The sequence below is a fragment of the Chelonia mydas genome, chromosome 4, assembly GCF_015237465.2.
Source record: "Chelonia mydas isolate rCheMyd1 chromosome 4, rCheMyd1.pri.v2, whole genome shotgun sequence".
NCBI classification, from domain to species: Eukaryota; Metazoa; Chordata; order Testudines; family Cheloniidae; genus Chelonia; species Chelonia mydas.
Genome location: NC_057852.1, coordinates 25,274,046 through 25,301,187, shown reverse-complemented (window position 1 = coordinate 25,301,187; position 27,142 = coordinate 25,274,046). Strand labels below are relative to the sequence as shown.

General features: G+C 43.3%; 1 protein-coding gene across 8 annotated transcripts in view; it reads right to left on the bottom strand.

The window, feature by feature from the left end:
- The window catches only part of SMARCAD1 (SWI/SNF-related, matrix-associated actin-dependent regulator of chromatin, subfamily a, containing DEAD/H box 1), a 79,399-nt gene extending 53,444 nt beyond the window's left edge, over positions 1–25,955 (bottom strand). Inside the window, exons 1-5 of one of the 8 annotated variants that reach the window (XM_007063001.4) lie at positions 25,778–25,955; positions 24,364–24,608; positions 10,343–10,517; positions 6,115–6,283; positions 3,174–3,237 (exon numbers count right to left, since the gene is read on the bottom strand). In XM_007063001.4, coding sequence (XP_007063063.1) covers positions 3,174–3,237; positions 6,115–6,283; positions 10,343–10,517; positions 24,364–24,580 — 625 coding nt within the window. In that variant the 5' untranslated portion in view covers positions 24,581–24,608; positions 25,778–25,955. Of the gene's footprint in view, positions 1–3,173; positions 3,238–6,114; positions 6,284–10,342; positions 10,518–24,363; positions 24,644–24,957; positions 25,329–25,777 lie in introns of those variants that run through there. The other 7 variants (XM_043545174.1, XM_037896874.2, XM_037896876.2 and 4 more) reach the window with 7 other exon arrangements.
- Between the last annotated feature and the right edge of the window lie 1,187 nt (positions 25,956–27,142).

Genomic DNA, 27,142 nt, shown 5'->3' with positions numbered 1-27,142 from the left:
TAAGCTGGAGCTCCAATTCGCAGTGGGGAGGGAAAAGAGGGGTAAGAGGAACTGAAAGTGGGCTGGAGCAGCTCAACCCTCTACACCCTTGGCTGCATGCATGGGGATGCACTGGGGCACATGTGCTGCCCTGACAAGTACTAGTGACGACTGCACTGGTCACACACAGACCTACAGTGATATACAGATGTGAACAAGCACTCAAAAATACAAGGAGTTCAGTCAATAAACACCAATATTACCAGCATTTAGTAACATACAAAAAAGAAAAGTGAACTGAATTCTATAAACCACTGATTCAATTTCATACTTTGTTTCCACGCTGTTTTTCAGGGTTGAACAAAGCACTCACATAATCTAACTATACCTTTTCCATAAAATTTGAGAACTTATGTTTTTAATATTTCAATATTTAATTTTAATATTAAACAATTTAACCTGTTCCTACTACTTACGAATTGTTTAAATGAAGAAACTGGCTATGACTCAATTTCTGGCTATAAACATGAGTTCTGTCATTAGCCAGAGAGAATCTGAATAACCCAGGTAATTAAGAATTTTGCCTATTCTCTCTCTCACCCAATCAGCTGTAAACTTTCACAAAAAGAAAAAAAAATTACGTGTTGATGCAGGAAAGCAGGTGTTCAGTGATGCCTCTTCTTCTAAAAACGGGCCCAAAGTCAGATGATTTATGCCATTGCATTCAGACATGCTAACTCCTGCCTAAATCATTTAAATAAGAGTAGCAGATGTCATTTTTGTCATAATTTTACTTCCCAGAACACCTGTTTCTGTGGGCTTGTAGGCAAGGACATGAAATTGCATTTTTGTATGAAAAAGTATGGCTATAAGGTAAAGCCCATATAGTAGAAATCAAACTTGGCATGAGCTCATAGCAAATATTTTGGTACAAACATTTTAAAAATGCGATACTGACTTATATAAAATTATTTTAACTTAAAATAAATTTGGAAATAATAATAATACCCACTTAATTTAGGATTAATTTTCTTCCAGGTGGGACTTGACTTATTTCTTGAAACAGGTCTAGCTAAGCATTTCATCTCCAGCAGATCTTTAAGTTTTATCTTTCAATTACCCGCATCACAATTCTCATCCTCAACATATCATACATATAATGGTAATTTCAAATGCTTTTTGAGATCAGAAAGCATAAACTCGCTGTGCACTCAAACATACACAACACAACATAGAAAGTATTAAAACCATTTGATAGTATTAAGCATCTGTCATAACTATATTATCAATAGATCAAAGTCTCAAGATGCATAGAGGATCATTGCACATAAATTACTTCCTAATGTAAGCAAGCACAGTGCACGGGAGAGATGAAAAAATTAGTTTCTCTTAGGTCATAGGGACACTGAGCTGTTGCTCTGCTAATGTCACACAACACCAACATTAAATCTTTATCATGAAAGACATCTTGGTCATTTAAAGCAATTTCCAGACAATTAAACTGAAAGTGATCTTACTACAGATAACTTCTCACTTTCACACCTCCAATCAGAGCCATCCCAAGGGGATGGGGAATCAGGGCGACTGCTCCGGGCCCCCCCCCCCCCCCCCCATTTTAGGAGGCCCCGCGCGGCAGTGCAATTGGCTGGCGCTGCATGGGCAGCAGGCGAACCACTGGCTGGGGAGGCTACTATCAGCCTGCCCCTTCCACCCAAGGGAGAGCACACCGGGATGGAGAGAGCACGGGAGCGCTTCTGCAGTCTCCCCAGCCCCGGGAAGGCGGGTGGCGTGGCGTCAGCCCCCTGGAGCCCAGTGGTGCCGGCGAAGCAGGGCCTGGGGGAAAGCATGCGTGGGACCACTCTGGGCTGTTTGGGGAGGCACCGCCTCCCCAGCCTCCCTACCCGCCACCGGCGCAGTCAGTCCAGGAAGTGACATCACTTGCGCCCCAGGCCCCGCACCCCACTAGGGACGGCTCTGCCTCCAATTCATTAAGGACACTGGGTTTAGGTCCTGCAGCTAGATGGAGACTGCATAACCAAAGCCTGTTATTTCATCTCTTGTATTATTTGATCTTGACATTATTGTATTCTATTACCTCGATCTCACACAATTCAGGTTTTTGCATAAGCCACCAACCACCAATAAAACGAATACAATTTAATCCTGGGGAAAAAGGTTCGACTCTGGATTTATAGGGAGGACACGAAGAAAGCCAAGAAGTAAGAGTGTCACGTGTTTTCTGCTCTGTACCATTTCACACACTGGGATTTTCCATCATGTTACTAGGCATCTCAAATACCCATAAGGCAACATTAAAAAAAAAAATCTCTCGGGCCTAAAGACAGAGTTTGTTAGAGCTTCCACAAATGTATGGAGATACGCAAGATGGCTAACAATTCTGACTTAATATTTCAAACACTCATCCTAAGCAAACAACCTTACTGGTTGAATTTACTCATGAAAAAGCCCTGAAGGAAATAACTTCTTCATGCTACAGCTAATAAAAGTTTATCTGAATCTAGAGAGGTTTATGCTGCTTCCCTGCATTCACTGTTAATGGCAAAAACTACTGAGCTAACACTCAACAGGTCCTTTGAGGAAAACTTTAAGACTTAATTCACAACAAACCATGAATATAATACTCTAAAAAGTACCAATCAATATGTAGGCATTTGTTTATTCAGAATTAGAATCCAGCCAACTGGATTTCTGTGGGCCAACTTCACATGGGCCACTAAACCAGATAAAATGACTGTCAATATTGATCTGCGCTGGATTTGAACAGGATCGAGAGGTAAAAAGCTCTGGTACTCCATTGCAGTTCCCTTACATATTAAATTTAAAAAAAAAAAAAAAAAAAAAAAAAAAAGATCACTACTCCATAATTACTCAATCTGCAACTCCTGTTCTACAGAGAAGCCAGAAATAATGTATATAATTTTGGGTTCATAAATTAAAGCAACCTTGACCTACAGAAACCACCAAACTCTCCTTTTATTGTGAGAGCATGGAAAGAACCTAAAACAGTTTAAGTGAAGGGAAAAACTAAACGGTGTGAATATTTTTCTCTTTGCATACATGTCTTGTTGGACTTCAATTTAAATATCCTCCTCTCAAGTTTGCTGCAATGTGAAAAATCTTCCTGAATAATGCACAACTGGTATAACGTTCCAGTGGTAAAGGTTACTGCATACCTTCATCATTGAACTTCAAGCCAGCAGCTATTGCTTCATCCATTGTGCTTGTTGATTCTATCAACTAACAAGAGAAAAATTAAGTGATCAGTGACAAATTGAACAGAAAAAAGCTGCTAAGTAATGGTTGAAACTATTATTTCACCGTTTTACAACATTTATAGTAAAATCGAACCACGGTAACATGCAGTCATTAACCAAGCCAATTAGAGGTGCCAGTTATTGCCTTGGAAGGGCTGCAAAAATATGGACTGAAATACTGCTTTTCAGGAAGGCAATTTTCACTTATTGCACTTCTTGAATATTCTCAAGACATCAGTGTTCACTTTTAATTTCTTCAGAAACTTACCTTAGTTAAAATTGCAGTGTTGGAAGCTTAAAATTCCATCAAGTTGTAAATATAAACAAACATTCTCTATTTAGCAGTTTTATTACTTCGTGCTAAGTCTTTCATATCTGTTGACTTCCTGGATCATGTGCATTAATAGGGTATCTTGTGCTGCTCTCGGAGTTTATATGAATTCTTATTCCCAAATCTAGGAACAGACCCTTCTCCCTCCCGTTACATAACATCTTGCATTTCAGGCTCTCAGTATTTTTATAAACTTGTGCACTTCAACACCTCTAAAGTGTTAAATTAATTTCATAAGTGAAATAATTTGCCAAAGGTCATAGAACGAGTCAGTGACATAGATGGAAACACAATGCAGGAGTCCATGTTCTCACCCCCAATTTTAATCATTACACAATGCCTCAGGTTGACTACAATAGGATAGCTATCTTAAGCAAGCACCACTCACCCTAGAATCATTCATTTCCCAAGGGCTTGGTAGGACAGGCTGTACGGGGTGACAAAAGGACTATTGTTTACAATGTCCAGAAGAATGTTGCACAGGTGCAAACAAAGGCAAAAATTAGCCCTGCCATTAGAATTTAGAAAATTCTGTTGATAGGGAACCAAAACAGAAGCCCTCTTACTCTCTCACGACAATGCAGTCAATTCAGCTAACAGGAGTTCCAGTTAACAGCTAAAAAACTGTCACTTAAGTCAGCAGATATGATTGAACACAAATCAGGGAGCCGATCTACTGGGTAATTAAGTAATATTTACTCATTTTTCTGACCCTTACTACACCGTGAAGTGCATTTCTTCCCTGAAAAGTGACACTAAAAGCTGCACTTTGTATTTTCCAACCCAAATTTACTCAGTATACAAGTAAAAAGAAGATTTCTTACTACTAATTAGCGCCCTTCACAATGATCCTCTACACATTCACATTATTGAGAACATGCACCGACAGCTGAGCAGAGTGGCACTCTCAAGAAACAGTGCCAGTTGGAGCACCCACATACCTCAATACAACACCAATCCACTTGGAAAGATACTAGGCAGTGGGGACCAAGATAGATTTCAGGAAGGACCCAGGAAGGCTATGGTGAAAGGAGAGACTCAATTTGGCTGACTTGAAAATGCCAAGGCTTTAAAAACTAAGCTAGCAGAGATTTATTCTCTGAAACTACACTAAAACAATAAAATGCAACCATATACAGGCATTAAAGTTCATTTTTGTTTTAGAGCTAAGTTTGAGTAAGAGCAGCCAGAAGTTCCAGGTTCATACACTAGCACATTTGGAAAGAACTAAGATGACTGAAGCCCCTTACCCCCCTTATAACACTGCCGCAAACATTTAGAGCTATGGGGTGGGGCTTGTGGGTACTTCAACAGGCACTGCTTCTACTACACTGGTTGGCATCTCGCTAACACTGGTAATGTGCAGAGGCCATTCAAAAACCTTCCATCTCTCCTCCTGTCCAAAAACCAGCTCTGAACACTCACTTTGACATCTGAAAGTCAAGATGGGTTCTTTCCTATCTACACATCATCGGTGACACCTATGACATCTTCAAATTAAGCCCTCACTACTTATTTAAGTTCTCAGAAAGGAAGCATAGCCCAGTGGTTAGCATGTTTATCTGGGACAAGAAATACACAGGTTTGATACCCTGATCCATCACAGTCTACTTGTATGACCCTGAGAAAGTCATTTAGTTCACTTGTAAAGCGGGGAGAATATTTCCCTATCTCACAGGGGTACAATGAGGATAAATACAGTAAAGATGGAGAAGTGCTCACATACTATGGCAATGGGGGCCATATAGAAGTGCCATGGATACATGTGTGTGTAGCACCATTTAAATTGCACAGGTGTGACTGAGGTCTTAATCTGAGGAAAGTGGCACAGAATAAATTTCAGCTAAAGGAGGGTACAGCTGTCAACCATTACATAGTATAGATGGGCTTAAATGCAAGCATCCATACTGTGACAACAGCAGCCAATAGGCATTAGGCAGGCCACCTGAGACTAATGAGAAATATCACAGATGTAGCTCTAAGTCAAAACGAATTGAAGCTGTATGGAAATTCTCCTTCATGAAGTCCCAAAGCAGTAGTCTAGGTTTCATTTTCATTGCAGAGAACTAAGGACTAGGACTATGAAAAAAAAAAAAGATGTACGATAACGTGTGGGACTGAAGTCCATGCCTTTGACTATACTAGAAAAAAAAAATTAAAAAAACCAAAACTATATAGTGGCTGATGATCAGCAAACATGGGTTGCCTTACTCTGCCTGTCTAAATGCAGCTGAAGATCATTTTTACTGAGAGGGGAAAGGGCTAACCTCTGTTAAACAGGTGTTTCTTTCTGTGAGTTATTTAGCAAAGTTTAGCCTCGTTTGCACGAACATGTTCTTAATATATTTAAATAAGAATGTAAAAGCTTTAAAGTGGGACTTTTTCGGAGTGTGGTAATTAAATTTTAAAATCTTAAATGGAAATACGCTTTTGCAAATAAGAATTAAAAAGTTCTTCCTCCATTCACATGGAAGGCACTAAAAAACACATATTGCCTTGGAAATAGGCTGCAAAACCAAACAGTATTACTTGTAATAATTCTTGGTCACTTCTTTGCGGAAAGAGTTCCTTCAGTGTTTGGAGTTTAGCGTCTCTGATGTCTTCCACCTCATCCATGTCTGGTGATTGGTCTGCATCATTTATATATGTAAATGTAGGTGGTACATCTTCAGCCTCTTCATCATCAGACTGTTCAGAACTACCATATACAGAAAAGAAATAAGACTTATTTCTACTTAGGAATTCTGTTTTAGCATCCACATAATTTTTCAGTGAAAATGTAACACTACATAAGCTTATCTTCATATAAAGTAGCGGTTCATGTATTACCATTCTTTGAAAGAAACTAGAAACAATTTAATAGAACTGAAACCACACATCACTGACAGCACAGTTTAACAACAGGAAACAGTTACCTTGAAAAAAGGCCTTCATTCACCATAAAGCAAAAAAATAGCACAACCCCAATTTTTTTGCAAGATACCTTTGAGTCTTGCAAGCTACTAATATCCAGCAAAGCAGTGGATCTGGTTGTATCTTAGTTATCATCTACTGTTCAGAACAAAATGAAGCATCAACAATTCACAGAAGTCTTCAGTACATTAGCCTAACACCACCAGTGAACCCATTTCTGATGTGGGGTAGGGCTGTTACCTATTGTGTCGCATAGCCAGCCAACATAACGGCAGCCAACAGAATGATTTACATCATCAATAGGTAACGTCACTATCTGTGTCTTGTCAGTACCATCAGAGTTCATTCTTTCATAAATGGAAATAGATTAAGGCATTATCTAAACTCAAATTCAGGCTCAAAAGGTCCAACATAAATTTTTCCCAGAGATAAGACGACCGAGTTTGTAAAGGCCCTGTCCACACTCTCAAGGAAGGATCAAATCCATATCCAAGATGTGATCTAAATTACAAAATGAACCATGTGAAAAGACCTACTTGCAATACTTTAAATATATTAAAATGTGGCTCCATTTTGCAGTGTAGACAGAACCTAATTTTGGTTTTAACTATGTCCCCGAGATCTACCAAAGCCTTGGATATATCCAAATCTATCAGGCTTACGCACAACTGGCAACCCTACAAAATGGAACCACATTTCAGTTTATACTTAGTTTTGTAGCACAGGCAGGACCTAAATGGAAGTTCCATACTTGACTGTCTTATTTAGCTAGTTTGTATTTAGCTAGATGCCTAGTTTCTGTTTCGCAGCACTAAAGTTCGCCTGACAGTTAAAAATGACATACTTATACAGAGAATAGCATCACAGCAACTTAATTTAGGTAAGTGTCTGCAGAGAGGTGGGGCAGAAGAGAGTAAAAACTCAAACTGTTGCTGTTTCCAACTGACTCCGGCTATATACTTTTCCATTAGACTTCAATATGTGAATAACCATCATGCTGAGAAAGTGTAATAAAATATCATCTGTAAAAGGTGTGTGCAAAAATTTGAGAACATATTTTCATTTTTCATCAGATACTACCCAGTTCTTGCCTACAACTAGTGCTTAAAAAACTAATCAAGCCTAAAACACACCTGGCCAACAGCACAAAGCTGTAACAAAGCAAAAAATTCTTTTCTAACTTCAGCTACGAATCAGTTTATGCCCTTAAGCAGGAGGATGAGTATCTCTTGTAATATTTAAATACAGTGATGGTGCAAATGATAGTTCTATTAATATATTTTAAATCCTTTTTGCTTCAGTACCCACAGGAGAAGAATATTTGTACTAAGTCCAAAGAAAAAACAACAAAAATCATTTGAAAGGTTACATTTGCTAAATAAAGGTGCTTACCAATCATATCATGTATAAAATGCCAAGTACTTGACAAGAAGGTAATAAATAGTCAAGGACATCATAAATCTTACATTGCCCACATGATTGAGCATAAAGAAATGCATACTTAATCACAACATGGCAAGTTTAGTTCTGACCCATGAACTGGATTTTTTAATATATTCTAGGCAACTCAGATAGTGACACCTACAGTTAAGGTTGACTGACACTTTCCATTAGAAAGATTTTATTTTCAGTGGTTTATAACCTCACAAAAACTAATGGTGAAGGCTAAAATTTTCCATGCTAGGTGTCTGCTTCAAACTGACAATGTTATAAAAGTTTGAGCTAAAACAATTTATCTGTCTCAGAGAACAAGATTAAGGAAAAATACATTTTACCTACGTTAAAAAAAAATTAACAACTATTTTGCTGAAAAACTAACAGCAACATACATTGGAGCAGGGATTTGAAATTTGGCAAGGGTGGTTGAGGGGGGGATTGCTCAGGTGTCAGAATTACCATCCCTGTAAACATTCCCCCAAATTTGGCAAGTAAGATCCCTCTGAAAAAAAACTGCAGTTTGCTCAGTTAAGACTTCTTAGCATTTGACAGCAAAATTCTCTGAAGACTGTTTGCAAGAGCATGCTCCAACCTCAAGTAGTTCCCACATACCAACATGACTACACGTGCTATCCCACAGCGCAACTGAGCATGGCTCCCAATGCAGGAATTCAGGGGCTGAGCAGGACTTCCGCCACAATTGTAACTAGCAGGGGCCAATATGGCACCAGACACTGGAACAAAGATCTTCTCTCCTGTGCTCTCAGTGGTCCTCATGCTGGCACGATGGCAGCTTGGAAAAGATCTATGTAGCCTCACTCAAATGCAGAGGCGTGAAGAACAGAGAAGGAAGACATGCAGGAGAAAGGAATGCAGGGGGTAACCACCATATGTAACCTCTCCTTGAGAGAGTGTTTTGAGATGATGTAACAGAATCCCCAGTTTCATTGCGAATGGAAAAGGCAGCAACAGAAGAGGGAGAAAACAGGCACCATTCTGTTCACCATTTGTTTTTTAAAATATTCTTGACCTACTTTTCAACAGCACTGAAAACCTAGCAGTTTCCACTGACTGCAGTAGGACCCATGCAATGTAGTTGTAGCCATATCAGTCCCAAGATATTAGAGAAACAAGTTAAGTGAGGTAATATCTTTAATTGGACCAACTTCTATTAGAGAGAGACACAAGCTTTCAAGGGACACAGAGCTCTTCAGGTCAGCTCTTCACTAGTTAGCACATATTCTAAGGGACCATTCAAACCTCTGACTGCAGAGAGTATGTACTAACTACTTACACTAAACAATCAGTTCCCTATTGCCATTAGCTGTAACCTTCAGAGTACCTTTCCCAGACCTGAAGAAGAGCTGTGTGGCTGGAAAGCTTGTCTCTCACCAACAGAAGTTGGTCCAATTAAAGATGTTAACTCACCCACCTTGACTCTCTAATATCCTGAGACCAACATCGCTACAACTACATTGCATACAGTAAAATGAAAAGTCAGTTACTTACACAGCTCTATCCAAACTGGGGGATTGCACTGATTTAACTAAATAGATTTTTCTACCAGTTCAGTTAAATCAGTACAGGAATCCCCAGAGTACCTTTCCCAGACCTGAAGAAGAGCTCTGTGTGGCTCAAAAGCTTGTCTCTCTCACCAACAGAAGCTGGTCCAACTAAAGATATCACTTCACCCACCTTGTCTCTACAATAAGACCCGTCATATATTCAACAATTCTGAAAGTCGAGCCATGTATGCATAACTATTTTTGTGCTGAACTCTCTTCACTATATAAAGATTATTATATATTATGCCCTGAAGGAACACCTGACCATCTATCAACAGTGCTTCCTCAGGGGCAGAGAAACTGAAAAGCATTGCGCAATTCTGAAGACTTCTGAAAGCTATAGTAAAGGAGTAATTTCCATTAACTTGAGGCCTCTGGTCATTCGACAATTTTGGCACAACATGAGAACTAATCTGTCTATAAAACCGGGATGAAAGCAAGCAAGCTAAAGCAAAAGCCAATATGTAAACACTTCAGCTAACCTTTTAAAATTGAATTTTGAGAAATCCTCTTGGTGGTGCTTGAATTCATTGACAATTGCCCATAATGTGATAAATACCAGAAGTATCACTGAAACTCATGTATTCTGGGATTTCTCCAGTGAACTAGGTAGTACTCAGAGGAAGACAACTCTTTAAAGAGGTGAAGCTTTTTGAGACAAAAGCTCAATACAGCCTGGTCAGTGGAGACATTCAAAACCAACATGGCATTTAGTCAGCACACATGAAATGCCCACCCCCCCCCCCCTTTTTTTTTTTTTTTTAAAAGTAGGACATTAAAATTCATGAACTCACAAATGAAGATAATGAATACTACAGAAGAGTGGTATGGTGAAGACTTACATTACAATCACCTCGCTCATGGGAACACTGTCTTGTTTTGTACTGGAACACTTTGGTGGTCCTTGATCCTCACTATCCGAAGACACATCAATAAATTGTATCCCTCTTCGATTCTTGAAAGATGATAAATTCTTTGTCCTCTCTGCTTCTGGGGTTTCTGGGACACTGGAGTCTTCTGTACAAGCCATTTGGAGGATGGAGGAAAAGAATATAAATTCAAAATGTTTCATTGCAACTAAAGCCTCACCACAAAAGATATGATCTTTCATTGAAAAACATTGACTATTCAAATAAAGATCACACCATTATGTGTTCACGAGTCCCCAGAATCCATGGGTTTCCATCAGCAGACTTCTCATTTAAGTTCTCTAGTTGACCAAATTCCTATGTTTGAATACCCAATAGCTTTAAACACAAAAGCCATTCAAAAACATGAATATGGCTATTAAAGTGAACAACTGCTGGGTTACAAGCCAAATGTGTATAACCCACCTTGTGACACCTGTGACTTCATGGTTAGGCTGACCAATTAATTACTTGACCAACTTGGTCTTGGATTTGCTGAGGCATACAGCAGACTTAAATTTCCACATGAACAAGGACTCTGAATCAAACTCTAGATCTCTGGGCCACCCCAGATGTCATGTAACTATTCCAAGTGGCTTTTCACTCTACTCAAAAGTGCCCAGACTACCTTAATTCTTGGGTTGGAAATTAAGTCCCTTTGATTTCAAAAGGAGCATGTGTAGAGAAATGCAGCTCTGAGCTCTGTTTTCCAGCTAAACAAATGGCTCCCTACATCTCCTTTCCTTCTAAAATCTTTAGTGGCATAAATCCAAGATGGGGTCAAAGGGAGTAGATCTCCACTCAAGCCAAGCTTTCCCCATGCCTCCAGTCAGTCCTTTTTACTCCTTCACTTGAGCGGATGATGGAAGTGGTGATTGGAGCACCACAGAATAGTACGTTTGAGATTTAAGGTATATTTGGTGAGGGTGGGTTCACTTACACTACAAGCACATCTGTAGTTTAGACCATGTCTACACCTGAGAGCTTACAGTGTTGGATCATATTAAAGAAGTTCTGTATCTATGATTAAAATCACAAATGAGTTTGATTGCCCACAGTTTAAATTAAGAGGTCTCTTGGTTTTTGGTACTGTTTCTCTCCCTCTATGTGTGAAACTTGCACACTGCTAATTGTGTTAGTACATTCTAAGACAGACTCTGTTCTCAAAGCAATTCTTTGTAACAACTACTACTCACACACAGAGAGACTCAAAGCAATACTCTAACAACAGAAACAGCATCCAGAGACTCCCCGCCCTTTTGTTGTATTCATCTCGCTTCGTTAACAATTGTGATTAAAAGAGAGAGAGAGCATGTATGTGGATGGATGCTTGGTGTGGATAAGAACTGAACGATCAGGGAGGTGCCAGCCTAAGAATCCAGTGTCCATCCGCCGAAGGTGTCAAGTGGAAATAACCAGAGGACCACCCCGGAGGGCAGACTGGAATCCACCCAACAACCTCAAGAATGGGAGAACCAAAGAACAAGATAACATCTGGCAGCAGGGAGCCGTCAGGAATGTGCCATCTGCTGACTGATTCAGCAACAGCATGAGGAAGCAGTTCCCATAGACTGGCATAGGAAGAAATTCCTATAAAAATGGACTCTAAGAAGTGGGAACTTTGGGGTCTGATTCTGCAAACCAACTTCCAGGAGCGTCAGATGAGCATCTGACAAGGCCCTGCTCCCTCTTCATGTCCAGGCCACCTGGCCAGTGGCTTGGCATGAGCAACTCTGGTAACTATGATAACAACCTTGCAGAACCTGTGTGTGTGTATGAATGACTGTGTGAATAAATATGAAATTGAATGGAATGTTATAGCTATAACTGCTTACTATGATTCTTTCTGTATTCACAATAAATGTGGCATTTTGCCTTTTCCCCTTTCATAAAATCCTGCTGGTTTTTATTTTATTGGTATAACAGCAGCACAGCTGTACCGATGTAGCAGTGCCAACGTAAGACTGCTCATGCAGCTGCTCTTGCCAATGGGAGGAAGCTCTCCCGTCTACATAATAAAACCATCTCAATGAGCGGGGTAGCTCTGTCAGCAGGAGAAGCTCTCCCACCAAAATAGCACTGTACACACTACCACTTATGCCAGTGAAAATTACGTCACTCAATGGGCTGTTTTTTCACACCCCTGAATGACCTAAGTTTTGCCGACATAAATAATAGTGTAGACATGGCTGTAGATGTCATTTCACTATGCTGTTTGTTCTCTTTCAGATAGCTGTAGTCGGATAGATATTGCTCAGGCAGCTCCCATGCCAGTATATCCTACTCAGGTTACAGTCCACACTGCTAAAGCCCAGCAACCCAAACCAGCTGATAGGGGCCAGCCCCGGGCATTTTATAGCAGCATAGACCTGCCCTTACATTACACACCAAAATGGGCACTTGGAATAGGTGGGAATTTCCACGTATTCATTTTTCAGTTGGGTTACAGAATACAGTTTCAAGCGGTTTTCCAGAGAATACATAGGAATTACACCTCTACCCCGATATAACACGAATTTGGATATAACGCGGTAAAACATTTCCCCTCCTCCCCCCTAAGCTTGCGCAAGCCTGGGAGGGATGGGGGAGAAGCGGAGTGGCGGCACGCTCAGGGGAGGAGGCAGAGCAGAGGTGAACTGGGGAGCGGCATGGGGAGGGCCGCAGCAAGTAACTGGGAAAGGGGGGGGGGGGGAGGGTGCCAGGCAGAGGAACAGCTTCCCGCCCCAGATCACCTCCGCTCTGCCTCCTCCCCCGAGCGCACTGCTGCTCCGCTTCTCCCCCATTCCTCTCTCCCTCCAAGGCTTGCCACGCCAAACAGCTGATTCTCACAGAGTTGGCTCCGACACGCTGCTCTGAGCAGCGTGTTAAGGGGCCGGGCGGTTGGATAAGGGGCAGAGGGTCTCGGGGGGGGGGGGGGGAGGGGGGGGGGAGGGAGGGAGGGAGAGGAGGTCGTCAGGGGACGGGGGGGGGTTGGACGGATCGGGGGTTCTGAGCAGTCGGTCAGGGGGTGGGAAGTAGGTGGGGATTGGATGGGGGCGGGGCCAGGCTGTTTGAGGAGGCACAGCCTTCCCTACCTGGCCCTCCATAGCAAGTTCGATATAACGTGGTTTCACCTGTAATGCGGTAAGATTTTTTGGCTCCCAAGGACTGCGTTATATTGGGGCAGAGGTGTATGTGGCACTCAAGAACTCTGATCTGAGGTAGAAGCCCCATGTCTTACCCACATATTCTCAAACTTCTTTTTCTTTTTTTTTTTTTTCAAATGAGCAGAACTAGAAAAAACTGCTCAAGCAACTAGAATAAATTCAGACAGAAGCTGTACGATTTCCTTCAAGATGAGAAAAATTACAGACCCTGGAGGCATGCAAGACTGAAGGAAGAGGGAGAGAGCATGCAGTGGAGACTATGACAGCTGCAGAAGGAGTCTGTTGTAAGAAAGCAACCGTGCAGGAAATAAATATAAAATAACCTGCAAGGTACTGTAGCAGTATTTGACAGAAACTCAGATAAACTAAATATATGACCTCAAGCAATTTACTGACACTGTGGAAACTTCTAAAAAACAGTATGAATTTTAAGACTGGAGGGGGAAAAACTGCCCATTAAATTGTAAAATGTATTGCTGACATATAACAGGGCTTTGTACTACAAAGCAGAGTCACTACAAAAATCAAGTAAAAACTTGAACTTGGATCCTGGCAGGGTTGAACGAGTGGACCTTCAATATTCTAGGGGAAAACTAAGTCATCAGCCATTAATAAAATGTAACCTTTGCATGGGCCAAGGTCTAACAGCAATTGAAAGGCCACAGGATTTAAGATAACATTGGAATATGTGAATACAAAAGGAAAAAAAAAGGTTTGTATCATTCCTGGCATTTGTCCACTGAGATGAAAAAAGGAAGAAAGCTCTTCTTGTGGAGGATGACCTTGTGCATAGCTAAAAGATGAGGCAACAATTCACTCTTCTCACTAAATTAAAAGTAAAAATAGAAAACATGTTTATTTTCTGGAATTCTGCTTCAGCAGAGAAACTCTTGTTTTATCAAACTGATAAAATTCTCTGGAACGTTTAGACTTGTAGCAAAACTTAGAGCGGGTCTACACTACACCCTAAGTCAATATAGCGTACATCGCTCGGGGTGGGAAAAAGCTCTCCCCACACCCCATCCTCGAGAGACAAGCTTCGCGATGCCCATATTGGCACTGTGTCAGCAACAGGCCCTCTCCCACCAACATAGCTTCCACTTCTCACCGAGGTGGAATAATTATGCCAGTGGGAGAGAGCTCTCCCATTGGCATAGCAAGTCTTCACCAGATGCACTACAGTAGTGCAGCTGCGCCAATGTAGTGCTGAAGGATAGACTTGCCCTTTGATTTACTGCCAGAAGTTTGATCTCTATCAAACTATCATTTTGTGATATACTTGTTTCCTCCAGTGACAATTTTTTCTACATGCAACTGTTCGCTCTACAGGAACTGTTACGTGCCAATCTTATGACGCTTCATCTGATATAAAAAGTATTATTAAACAGAAAAGCTTTGGAAATTCAGTCTAGTTAGTGTCTATTCAAAATGGCACACACACATGCAGGAACCTGTGCTTTCCAGCCTTCTGCTGTCAAGTAGGAGACTGCAGAATCCCAACTACACTGTGAAATTTGACTGCAAAATATAAGCTTACGTTTTAAAAAAGTTTTTAGACAGCATGACAGCAATAGGGTACCCAAATGGGAAACACAAACCACAACAGTGGCTTCATGAATCTGCAAGCAGTTGGTAACAGCAGCAGAGATGTCAACCTTGCTCTGAGACTTTTAGGGAGGTTTATGAAAAAAGATAGGGAGGTTGCCTGGAGCTCTCTCTTTCACCCCTCCCTTGAAAAAACCAGAACCGCTCCCCCTTCTTCCCCATTTGTTAGCCAAAGGGAGGCGGACACATCTGGGGCACCAACCCACCCCTGTGGTGCTCCCCACCTGCACCCCAAACAGGAAGAAGGGGAGGACAGGCCCTAGGAAAGCTGCCTTCCTATGCCACCTAGGTCTTTTAATTACCTTCACCAGTCCCAGACCTGGACCTCCTGCCAGGGATGATTTTCATTCTCTTCTCCCTCCTCTCTCACATTCCTTTCTCCCCTTCAGCGCTGTCTTCTCCTGCCCTGCAGACTGTGCAGTAAGGGTCTGATAGAAGACGAGCCGCAGCAACTGTCAGTGGGGCTTGGATGTTGTATTCACTGGCCCCAGGCTGCACATTGCACTCCAACTGCCCTGTGTGGATCCCGCTACATAGTCCAGTGTGGGGTTTTTTACTTTACTTTTTTACTTTTATACTTTACTTTAAAATTGCATATCAATTAACATGTGCTTGCAAAATTAGTAGGCTTAAGCCTGAATTAGTAATTTCATAATTACAGGTTAAAAAAATCACGAGGATTTCTGAAAACTGGGGAGGGTTGGCATTTCTGCTGTTGCTCAAATTAGGGTTAACTCTCATTTTAATGACAGAGTTTATACAGGCTGAACCGCTCTAGTCCGGCATCCTCTGGTGTGGCAACATCTGTGGTCCCGCATGAGTTTATTTTATGTTTTTTATGCTTTATCTACTTATTTCCTTGTGCCAATATAGTAAAACTGTGTAACAACAATACCACTTGGTTATGAAGAGAGCCGGTAAGCCTTGGCTAGGCAGCGTTGCAAGCGTTGTTCCATTTAATCGCCTAGGCGATATAAAAATAAAAGGAGACCCACTCGCTACAATACTGACCTCCCATCGTTTGGCAAATTCTCTGGTTGGCACCAGTCAGGTCCCGAGGGTGCCGGACTAGAAAGGTTTAACCTGCACGTCAATATTCTCATCTTTCACTGCTGATGATTTTAGCAGAACAATACAGCTATATGCCTCTCTGCCATTAAGGGACGCAGCTGCAGATGCTAGGAGAGCAGGGAAATGTCTGGTTGTTGTCAAGGGTTGACATGATGGTAGACTAGTTCAAGTCCCCCAAAAGAATTTCTAGCCAGTTGTGTATTCACAAGGGGTCAAGGAGTAGGACGTATCCTCTTCCTAATGCAAGAAGCTTCAACTGATTCCTGGTGAACACCACCCCATCTGCCCATACATTCAAAAACTCAGCTGACAAAAACCAATCCCCTCTTCCTTCCTTCTACACCACAGTCAATATGCATTGTCAACACAAAATTCTACAACACTAAAAGAACAAATTATGAAGGCAGCATAAAATTGAAAAGCATTACAAACTTGAGATCTGTATTGGGTTTAGTATCAGCATCAACACAAGAAATATTACTTCTATAGCTCCACAGATATGCATGGCACATTATAAAGTAGAGACAGGCTCCCTACTGTACTCCCAAGGGAGATCTGTGCAAAAAAATTACAAATTTTGCACGGAGTACTATAAAATTCTGCAAATTGTATTTGTCAATAAGTAAACGTGGCGGTTCCAGCATGGCAGTGGGGAGCGTAGAACACCGGCTGAACAGAGGTTGGAGATCACCCTGCAGGCCACCCCTCTGGCACATGAACTCGGTGGTGAAGCTGCACCCAACCCTGACACAGCGCAAGGATATGGCCTACCCCAAACACATCCCAGTGCCCTGTCCCTCTGTACCAGACACATGAGGTGTGGGCTGGCAGGCTCAGCCTGGCAGAATTCAAGAGGGTTCTGGGTGAAGGGGGTTGAGGCTCGGCGGGGGGCTCCAGATGCAAGGGTGAGGAGGGTTGTTGAGGCTCATCGGGGGGCTGGGCAGATAGGGGGGCAGTTCCCCATAAAGTGACCCTCCTCCCCCTGCAGCTGAGGAGCGATGAGAGCAGGAAGCAGGGGGAGGCACAGCATCCTGCAGCCATGGAAGATATCTGGGGGTGGTTTTGTCCCAGCCCCGTACATACCTTGAGGAGGAAGAGCAAGTCCTCCCCAGTCCTCAGCCCAGCTGGGATTACCAGCTGAGCCCAGCGCAGGATAGGAGCCAGCAGCTAGAGTGTCTCCAGCAAACACAACGCCTCCCCGCGCCGTGATTTACTTCCCTGCCGGCTAGTCTGGGTGCCCAAAATGACGCACCTGCACGGCTGGGGAGGGCTGTGTGACCGCTCTTGTGGCTTCCCTTTGCTTCCCCATCAGAAAGACATTTTTCTGCAGGGAAGCAAAAAAATATATCTGTTGGAGACATGAATTCTGCGCATGCACAGTGGCGCAGAATTCCCTCAGGAGTAGAGTTTACAGTCTAAATTTAGAAAAGTAACATGAAAACACAAATGGGACTAGGAAGAGGGGATCGCCAAGGACAAAGACATTATGATTGTTTAGAAGCTTGGCGCTTTGAGGATTATTGTTTTTAAAATGTTAATGACTAAAATTACAAGCCTCTTGGAGGTGATGAGTTTTGATAATGGACTTACAGCACAGTTCCTTTTTAAGAAAAGCATCAGGGAGACCACATTTATATCACTCCTTTCCAGATTAAAGTGTGCTTACTTTCCAAATAAAAAGATACTTGTCTAGCGCAAGACCTGGAAACTCAACCTAGGATCTGAAAATAATTTTTTTTCCCCTTTATGCCCCAGAATAATGACATCTATTTATCCTGTGCAAGCCGCCGAGCTTTCAAATTTCGTTTCAAGTCAAGGTGGTGGGAAAAGACTGGAAAGAGAAGGGAACTAGGAATGGAATTAAAATACACTTGCACAAATAAGGCACGCATTGCTCAATTCATTTGTGGAAAAGAATATTTTTCAGCTGACGTAACCCAGGCATAAAAGAAACTAGACAATTAGGTCACTTACAAAGGATACTGTCAAGACTGAAAAGTAATTGTTTTAAATAAGATACAATATTGTATATAATGCAATATCTTAATCTCTGGGGAAAAAACCTACCTTAAAAACAAACAATTTATTTTTAAACCATTAGTGGACTTTACTAGGGTACTAGCTCTCAGTGCATGCATTACTGCAGCCAATGCCTATGCACTAATACATCCCCCAAAACTCCTTCTGCCACACTGAATGTCTGCTCGTATCTGTGAGTACACAATCTGTTGTACTTTACACAGTTGGTTTCTATACCTTAAATATCCCCTATACAGAAGTCTACAGAGGGGAGCAAGTGAAAATACAACTTACACCATGTGCAGAACGGCTATCCACAACATTGCTTAAAGTCACACTAGTCCTGTATTTGATAATAGGGCTGTCGATTAATCGCAGTTAACTCACACGATTAACTAAAAAAAAAATTAATCATGATTTTAAAAAAGTAATTGTGATTAATTGCTGTTTTAATTGCACTGCTGAACAGTAGAATACCAACTGAAATGTAATAAATATTTTTCTACATTTTCAAACATATTGATTTCAGTTACAACATAGAATACCAAATGTACAGTGCTATTATTTTTATTACAAATATTTGCACTGTAATTATAAGTGAAATCGTATTTTTCAATTCACCTCATAGAAGTACTGTAGTGCAATCTCTTTATCCTGAAAGTACAACTTACAAATGTAGATTTTGTGTGTGTGTGTGTGTGTGTGTGTGTGTGTGTGTGTGTGTGTGTGTTATATAACTGCATTCAAAAACAAAACAATGTAAAACTTTATAGCCTACAACTCCACTCAACCCTATTTCTTGTTCAGCCAACACCAATAGAAATAAGTTTGTTTACACTTATGGGAGATAATGCTGCCCGCTTATTTACACTGTCACCTCCAAATGAAAACAAGTTTTCACATGGCACTTTTGTGGCAGGCATTGCAAGGTATTTAGGTGCCAGATATGCTGAGCATTCGTATGTCCTTCATCCTTTGGCTACCATTCCAGAGGACATGCTTCCATGCTGATGACATTTGTTTAAAAAATGGGTTAATTAAATTTGTGACTGAACTCCTTGGAAGTGAATTATACGTCTCCTGCTCTGTTTTACCCACATTCTGCCATATATTTTAAGTTACAGCAGTCTCGGATGATGACCCAGCACATGTTGTTCATTTTAAGAACACTTTCATTGCAGATCTGACAAAACGCAAAGGTACAAATGCGAGATTTCTAAAGATAACTATAACACTCGATCCAAAGGTTTAAGAATCTGACGTGCCTTTCAAAATCTGACATGGACGAGGTGTGGAGCATGCTTCCAGAAGCCTTAAAAGAGCAACACTCCAATACGGAAATTAAAGAACCCAAACCACCAAAAAAAGAAAATCAACCTTCTGCTGGTGGCATCTTGACTCAGATGTTGAAAAGGAACATGTTTTGGTCTGCACTGCAGTGGATCATTATCGAGCAGAACCTGTCATCAGCATGGATGCAAGCCCTCTGGAATGGTGGCTGAAGCATGAAGGGGCATATGAATCTTTGGCACATCTGGCATGAAAATAGCTTGCGACGCCAACTACAACGCCATGCTAACGCCTGTTTGCACTTTCAGGTGACACTGTAAACAAGAAGCGGGCAGCATTATCTCCTGAAAACGTAAAAAAAACTTGCTTGTCTGAGTGTAGGAAGTAGGACCGAGTGGACTTGCAGGTGCTAAAATTTTACATTGAATTAAAAAATAAAAGTTATTTTTTGTACATAGTGCTACATTTGTAAGTTCAACTTTCATAGTAAAGAGATTGTACTACAGTACTTGTAATGGGGGAATTGAAAATTACTATTTCTTTTGGGGTGGTTTTTTTTTTTTTTTACAGTGCAAATACTTTTAATCAAAAATAAACAAAGTTTGCACTGTACACTTTGTATTCTGTGTTTTAATTGAAATCAACATATTTGAAAATGGAGAAAACATCCAAAAATATTTAAAAATAAATAGTATTCTATTATTGTTTAACAACGCGATTACTTTTTTTAATTGCTTAACAGCCCTATTTGATAATTAATATATGAACATACAAACACAGGAGAAGCACAAAACAGCTGCATGGCTCAGTTCCCTCCTTTGAATTCAACATCTACATGAAGCCACTGGGAATGCTAGTGAGACAGAACAGGCTGAAGTGGCAGTAGCAAACACCTAACACTAAATCTCAGTGTCAAACTTTGCCATATTGAGAAATCTGCAATATATTGCAGAAAATATCTGGATTAAGAGCAGCTGGCCAAAGCTCAACACAGACAAGCCTAAAGTTATGCTGGTAGGAAGAGACATGCATTTTAAAGTACTTCCCTCGTTTGTAACAACTCCATCCATCAAAGGCATGAGTCCTTGGATTGTTACAATGGTCTGCTGCTCTCAGACACAACACTGTACTTGCTTACCCAAATGAAGCTGGTTACATAAACACCCACATTTCATCTGCATCTGGACAGAAGACTGCACCCATTTGACTCTCATCTGTCCAGAAAGACCCATGCTTTTGTAACAACTGGCTTAACTATTGCCATTCTCTATACCTATGAATGAAGCCTAATGCCACGAGAAAGAGCCAACTAGTTGAGAAACCAACAGCCCACCTACTCACCAACAGAGGTCACCGGGAACATGCATTCTTATACACCACACTTGGCATTGGCTATACATTCTACAGAAACCAAATCAAGATTGCTGTCCTGAGTTTCAAAGCCCTGCATTAGTGTAGCGACTGCACATGCACGCACCGTCCATATGCTAATCCAAGAATATTATGAAGCCTGGAGGGAGGGAAACTGTTGTGTGTGCACAGTAGCTTTCAAATTATTTCTCCCTTAAACAGACAGGGTTTAGGGTCCAGAGTCTACTTGAAAATTAATTAATTGAAAATAAGTTAAGAAGTTTTGGATACCTCATCTGCCCTTAAATCCCATGCCACTTTCTGTGCTTTCAATAATACATGTCCTTTCTCTCTTCTCTATGTGGGTGCGACACAAAAGCCCTACAACCAGTAGAAACAGACTGATTCAAGTGGAAATACTGACTCAGGCTAACATACAAAGAAAAAACTAAAAAAAGGAGAACACACTTTTTCCTTTAATCTTTCCCTTTAAATATAAGACGACTGTTAACATTAGACAGTATAACCGTTTCAGAAGTAGATGTGATTATTAAACTGACTGATTTTTTTAATTAACAACTATTATGATAGCTCAATAGACTTCACTGATTAATCTGAAGACTTGATCCAAATAGAAATGAAGTTGGCAACCCGATCAGATAAACTATTCTCTGGGCCACTGCTCAAAGCTTACATTCTTAACACCCCCTACAGCACACAGGATGCCTAGTCATGGATCATGTACAAACACAGAACAAAAAGACAATCCAGCCCCACAGAATTTACCATCTGAGGCGAGGTCTCCACTCCGGAATTACTTTCGGTATAACTACATCTCTCAGGGGTTTGCACAATCCACACCTGTGAACAATGTAGTTATGCTGACCTAAGTGCCAGCGTAGGTAGTGCTATGTGGATGGGAAAGCTTCTCCCACTGACATAGTTACTGCCTGTCCTGGAGGTAGATTAACTACACCGACGGGCGAGAACTTTCCCAACAGTAGAGAGTGTCTTCATTAAAGCACTACTGCACGGAAGAGCGTTTTAAGTGCAGACCTGCCCCAAGCCTAAGATAACAGATAGACTAACAGACTGATAGGGAGTACAAGGATACAATGAGACAATATTGGTCAGCACAATAGGCATGGTCTCTGCACACCAGCAGCCTAGCAGTTAAGGTTTTTGTAGGAATCATGGCAATGGAAAATACTGAAGGAAGATAATAGAAGAGTTTTCTAGATGCCTACAGAGAACTCCTCCCATATCGGAAGTGCAGCATGGGAAAAATCACAAAGGTGGTTGTTTGAAAAGGTAAGGAATGGGCAATGAAGACTGACAAAATTGATTCACAAGGGGGAATAGTCAACTTTAACAGCGAATGAGAGATGGTAAGTAGAATGGAGATAGGTTATAAAGGGCTTTGAGAGTGAAGACAAGTGGCTTATGTTTTGATGCAACAGATAACAGGGAAGCAACAGAGGGATGCAAAGAGAGGAGTGACGTGCCAAATCAATGGACTAGGAAAAATATTTTGCAGCAGTATTCTGAATAAATATAAGCAAGACAGTAGTCAAGGCCAGTGAAAAGGATTTTGCCATATTCAAGATACAAGGTAAGTGCTTGGATAAAAATTTTAGCTGTTGTGTATGGATAGGCACAGCAGTATTATAGCAATGTTATAAAGAAATATTAGGCAAGATTTAGACCTAGCCTGGATGTGAGGACCTGGAAAGAAATCCTAATCAAAGACAATGCCCAAGTCAGAAGCCCGAGCAACAGGTAAGCTTGGTGTGATCATCCACAAAGAAGGAAATAGGAAGGACTCAGAAGCGGGGTTGGGGGGGAGTTTAAGAGCTCCAAAGAAGTCAGAAGGAGTGACTGAAACAGAGGAAAGAGAAGAGAGACACAACCCTAGAAGCCAAAGAAGGACAAGATTTCAAGAAAATGAAGAGCATGGTAGACTGTTAAAGGCAGCTGACAGATAAAGGAGATTAAGGATGGAGTATTAGTTCTGAGCTTTGGTTAGGAAGATGTCATTCGACACTTCGACAAGAGTCGTAGTGAAATGCAAGGTGCAGAAGCCAGACTGAAAAGGGTCTAGGATGGAAACTGAAGAGATGAATTCCAGACAGCAGCTGTAAATACCACATTCAATTAGCTTAGAAATTAAAGGAAAAAGGGAAATGGGGCAGCAGTTGCTGGTGCAAGTGGGGTAAAGGGTGGGTTTTAAGATGACAAGGCTACAAAATGCTTATGTAGTAAGGTGAAAAGCCATAGAAGAGTGAGAGTTTATGGAAAAGAGTAAGAGAGAATGAGAGTTGGCACAAGGGAAGGTGTATCACTGTGGTAAGTGGAGGGGTTAGAGGAGGTGAGCAGATGAGAAACTTCTGTATCAGTAATAGCAGAGATGGAGGAAAGAGCTGTAAGAAAAAGAGAAACTCACACCATATTTTGTCCATTTTCTCGTCCAAGAAATCAATGAGATCCTGTGTGGAAAAGTGAATGCAGGAGGACAGAACTGTTTGAGGAGTGAATTAAAGGTGATAAAAAGGCAGCTGGGATTCAATTACATTGGAGAAGTACAGCTGTTTAACTAGGAAGCTGACAGAAGTGAAGGAAGAGAGAACAGATATGTACTGGAGGAAATTACCCTGAGCATAAGATTTCTGCAAGGGCAGGAAGCTGGTACTGGCAGGAGCCAAAGCTGGAAGTAGGCAACGCAGAGCATTTGATGGAAGAGGAGCAAAAGAGTCAAGGATAGAGGAGAGTCAAACATGGAGAGAGAATCAACCATATCAAAGGAACAAGGGAAGAGAGGACTAAGAGCACAGGAAAAGTCATCAACGTTGATGCACTGACATCATGGAAAGGCTGCATGCCAAGTTGCACGGGGGTACTGATGGATGATGTTGAAAAAGACTATGTGATGGGCAAAGGGTGGTAACTGAACAGCAGAGAGATTAAGGATTTGTACAGCACACATCACTGTAGTATTAAAAGTACTCCATAGATAAGTTAGATCTGCATAGTGATGTATATAGGGGATATCACATCTTCTGGTTTTTGGAGGTTCAAGGATACTTTCCGAGAGAGAGAGAGAGAGAGAGAGTGTTTGTACGTGTACAATGTTAAATATAAAAATGCTTTCAGTTACAATGGAAATGTTTATACAAAAGGAAGGGCAACATGTTTTAAAAATTGTCAGATTTGGGTTAGCCTTAGCCAATGAAACACTTGATTACTGGCTCTCAGCAGGCTCCAAGCCTGACCTTCTAAATCTTGATTCAGCCCTCTATTCACTTTTATAGAAGAAAATGTTATGGCAGAGTCTGATGCTTTGAAGGCAGTTATCGTGGAATAGTGGTATTTGGAAAGGGGGAGTTCTGAAGAAAAGCTGTAAGTGGGGCAGATGCTTTACTCTTATAAAAACATTATCAACGTGTTTGTGCGAGACACAAATCTAACACGACTCACCAGTTTTCTCGGTCACATCTGATGTTGGAGTATCTGGCCTGCTGCTGTCATCTGTAACCTCATCATCACCACCGCCGCCAGCAGCAGCAACACTGTCTGCTGCAGCAGAAGGAGCAGCTGCTAGCTCAGCTATGGGAAGAGAAGGAGGTGGATTTTCCTGTTCCACTTTTTTAGACTTCTTCTCAAAGCGAAAGCGGTCCAGATTAAACAGACTCATAATCTCAGCCTATAGTTCCTCCTGCTGTCTGCAAGAGAGGAGACAGGATTGATTCTACAGTCTCTGTGGGAGAAAGGAGGGAAGACAATCACCCATGGCTTACTGAAAACCAAAAGGCATGAAGACAACAAACGAACACACAGAAACTGCTACAGAAGGAAAAAAAACGAGGGGTTGTTCGCCCTGCCCCCCACCCAGCATGGCCCGGGACAGGCCTTGGCCCGGAGACAAGGAGAAAACAAGCCCATGTGGAGAGGGGCAATGTAATATATTACACAAGGAAAGGCGATGCGGGAGTCCAGTCCATCCCCTCCCGACCCCCAATCCGCTCCCCGAGAGGCCAGGAGAGGTCCCCATCCAGCGCCCCCAGCCCGCACCTGTCTCACCCGGGCAGAGCCACCTGGCTGACAAAGACAAAAAGGAGGCGGGCGAGGAGGGACCGATAATGCAGGCGGGGAAGGGGAGGGGGGTGAAGCGGAAACTGGAAGCGGCTCAGCCCGCCGAGCCCCGGATAACCCTGCCCCGGCGAACGCGGGCGCAGAGGCACCAGCAGCGCCCCGGCCGCGCCTCTCCAGGTACCCACCGGCGCGGGGGCAGCAGGGCGGGGGCGGGGGCAGCGGCGGTAGAGGACCCTTTTCGGAGGCAAAGCGCGGCGGTAGCGTCAGAGGGCGGCGACAGCGGCGCGCTTCATGATGACTTCACCGCTTCCCAGCAGCCCCTTCGCCGGCCGGCCTCTGGGGAGCGCGCGCGCGCCACTGCGCACCACCCACCCCGCCCCTTCAGGGGCGGGCCTCTGCCGGCGTCCCGGGGACTCTGTCCAGCCCGCAGAGCGGCCCCGGCGCTGCTCCTGGGTCGCGGTGGGATGGGAGTGAGCTCCCTGCGCTCCCCCGCAGAGCGGCGACGGCGCCAGCCCCTGCGGCAGGAAAAACTAACTCCTGCCCCCCCCCGCCCCGCCCCGGCAACCCGCCGTGCGGGAGCCCTGCTCTGCTCCCCCTCCAGCCAGAGCCCGCGTCGCGCAAGCAGCAGCGCGGGCCGCAGAGCGCTGGCAGCGGGCGGCAGCGAACGGATCAGGAGTTAAACGAAGAGCAAGTCTTGACTGAGGTCCTGCCTCATCCCCCGGGTGCTTGGGCCACGGAGAACTGCCCGACACGTTCCTCGGGCCCTCGCCCCTGCTCGCACTGCCGGGGATCCACTTACCCCCTCCTCTCCCACCTACTCAACTGGTGAACTTCAAACCCCCGCTCCCTGCCTCAGACACGGTACAATCTCTGCCGGCCGCACGTGAGCTACGCGACAACCGCGTGTCCCTCTGCCCCGCGGGGCTGCGGAGACGCTCACCGCGGCTTGCCAACTTCCTATTGGCGCGAAACCCAGCCTCCTGGCCCCGCCCCTTACCCCACGGCCCCGCCTTCTCCCTGCCTGGCTTGCTCTCCCCCGCCCTCGTTCCCTTGCACCGGGCTCGGGCGGGGGGTGGGGGTACAGGGGCGTGTGGGGGCTCTAAAGGGGGGTGCAGGCTCCAGGGTACAGGAGGGGGCTTCAGGCTGGGGGTGGGGCCAAGGGATTTGGAATGTGGGAGGGGGCTGCGGGTTGAGGCAGGGGGGTGTGGTGCAGAAGAGGGTGAGGGCCCTGGGGTGGGGCCATGGATGAGGGGTTCAGGGAGTGGGAGGCAGGAGTTGGGGCAGGGGGGTGAGGGCCCTGCGGTGGGGCCACGGATGAGGGGTTCAGGGAGTGGGAGGCAGGAGCTGGGGCAGGGGGGTGAGGGCCCTGGGATGGGGGTACAGGCTCTGCAGTGCAAAAGGGAGATCTGGGTTTGGAGGGGGTCATGGTTGTGGTGCAGGAGGGGACATGGGCTCTGAGCTAGGCCCAGGAATGGGGGGGGAGTTCCGGGGGGGGCAAGGGGTTCCCAGCCAATGGGAGTGTGAAGCCAGTGCCCAGGGTGGGGACAACATCTGGAGCCCCATAACCCCCCTCCCGAGGAGCCAGACCAGCTCGTCACTTCCAGGGCACAGCGTGGTGCCCTAGCTCAGGTAGGGATGAACCTGCCTTAGCCCCGCTGCAGTGGCACCTGGGCTTTTAATGCCCCAGGCCACTGTGCCCACTGGAGATGCCAGCTGCCTTTTTCGATCGCATGTTCTGGTCGACAACTGGTGATCCTAAGGGCACCGGGCATGGAGCAGTTGGAAAATTGGAACTGCGCTGGCGGCCATCCATTACCCATAATTCCCCCACTGCTTTTTTTTTTTTTTTTTTTTTTTAAATACAAAAGTGCAAACATACTCCTCTCTTTTGTATTAGGATGGAGGAAACAAAAATTAACTAACCCCCTGAAACTAGATACTTCTGACTACATCATAATATGTCTTTTTCTAGTCCTCCTTGGGGGCTTATGACAGAAGCTCTTCTCCCTCCTTTGGCACTACCGTTAGCTTTGTCTTTTTTACTCCACATTGTTGGTGCTAAATAAACAATGAGGTTAGTCAGTCAGAAGGAGACAACTGGCACTTCCCAACTGTCATGGAACCTTCTCATTGCAACATTAGGAGTAAAGAGGGAAGGGGTCTT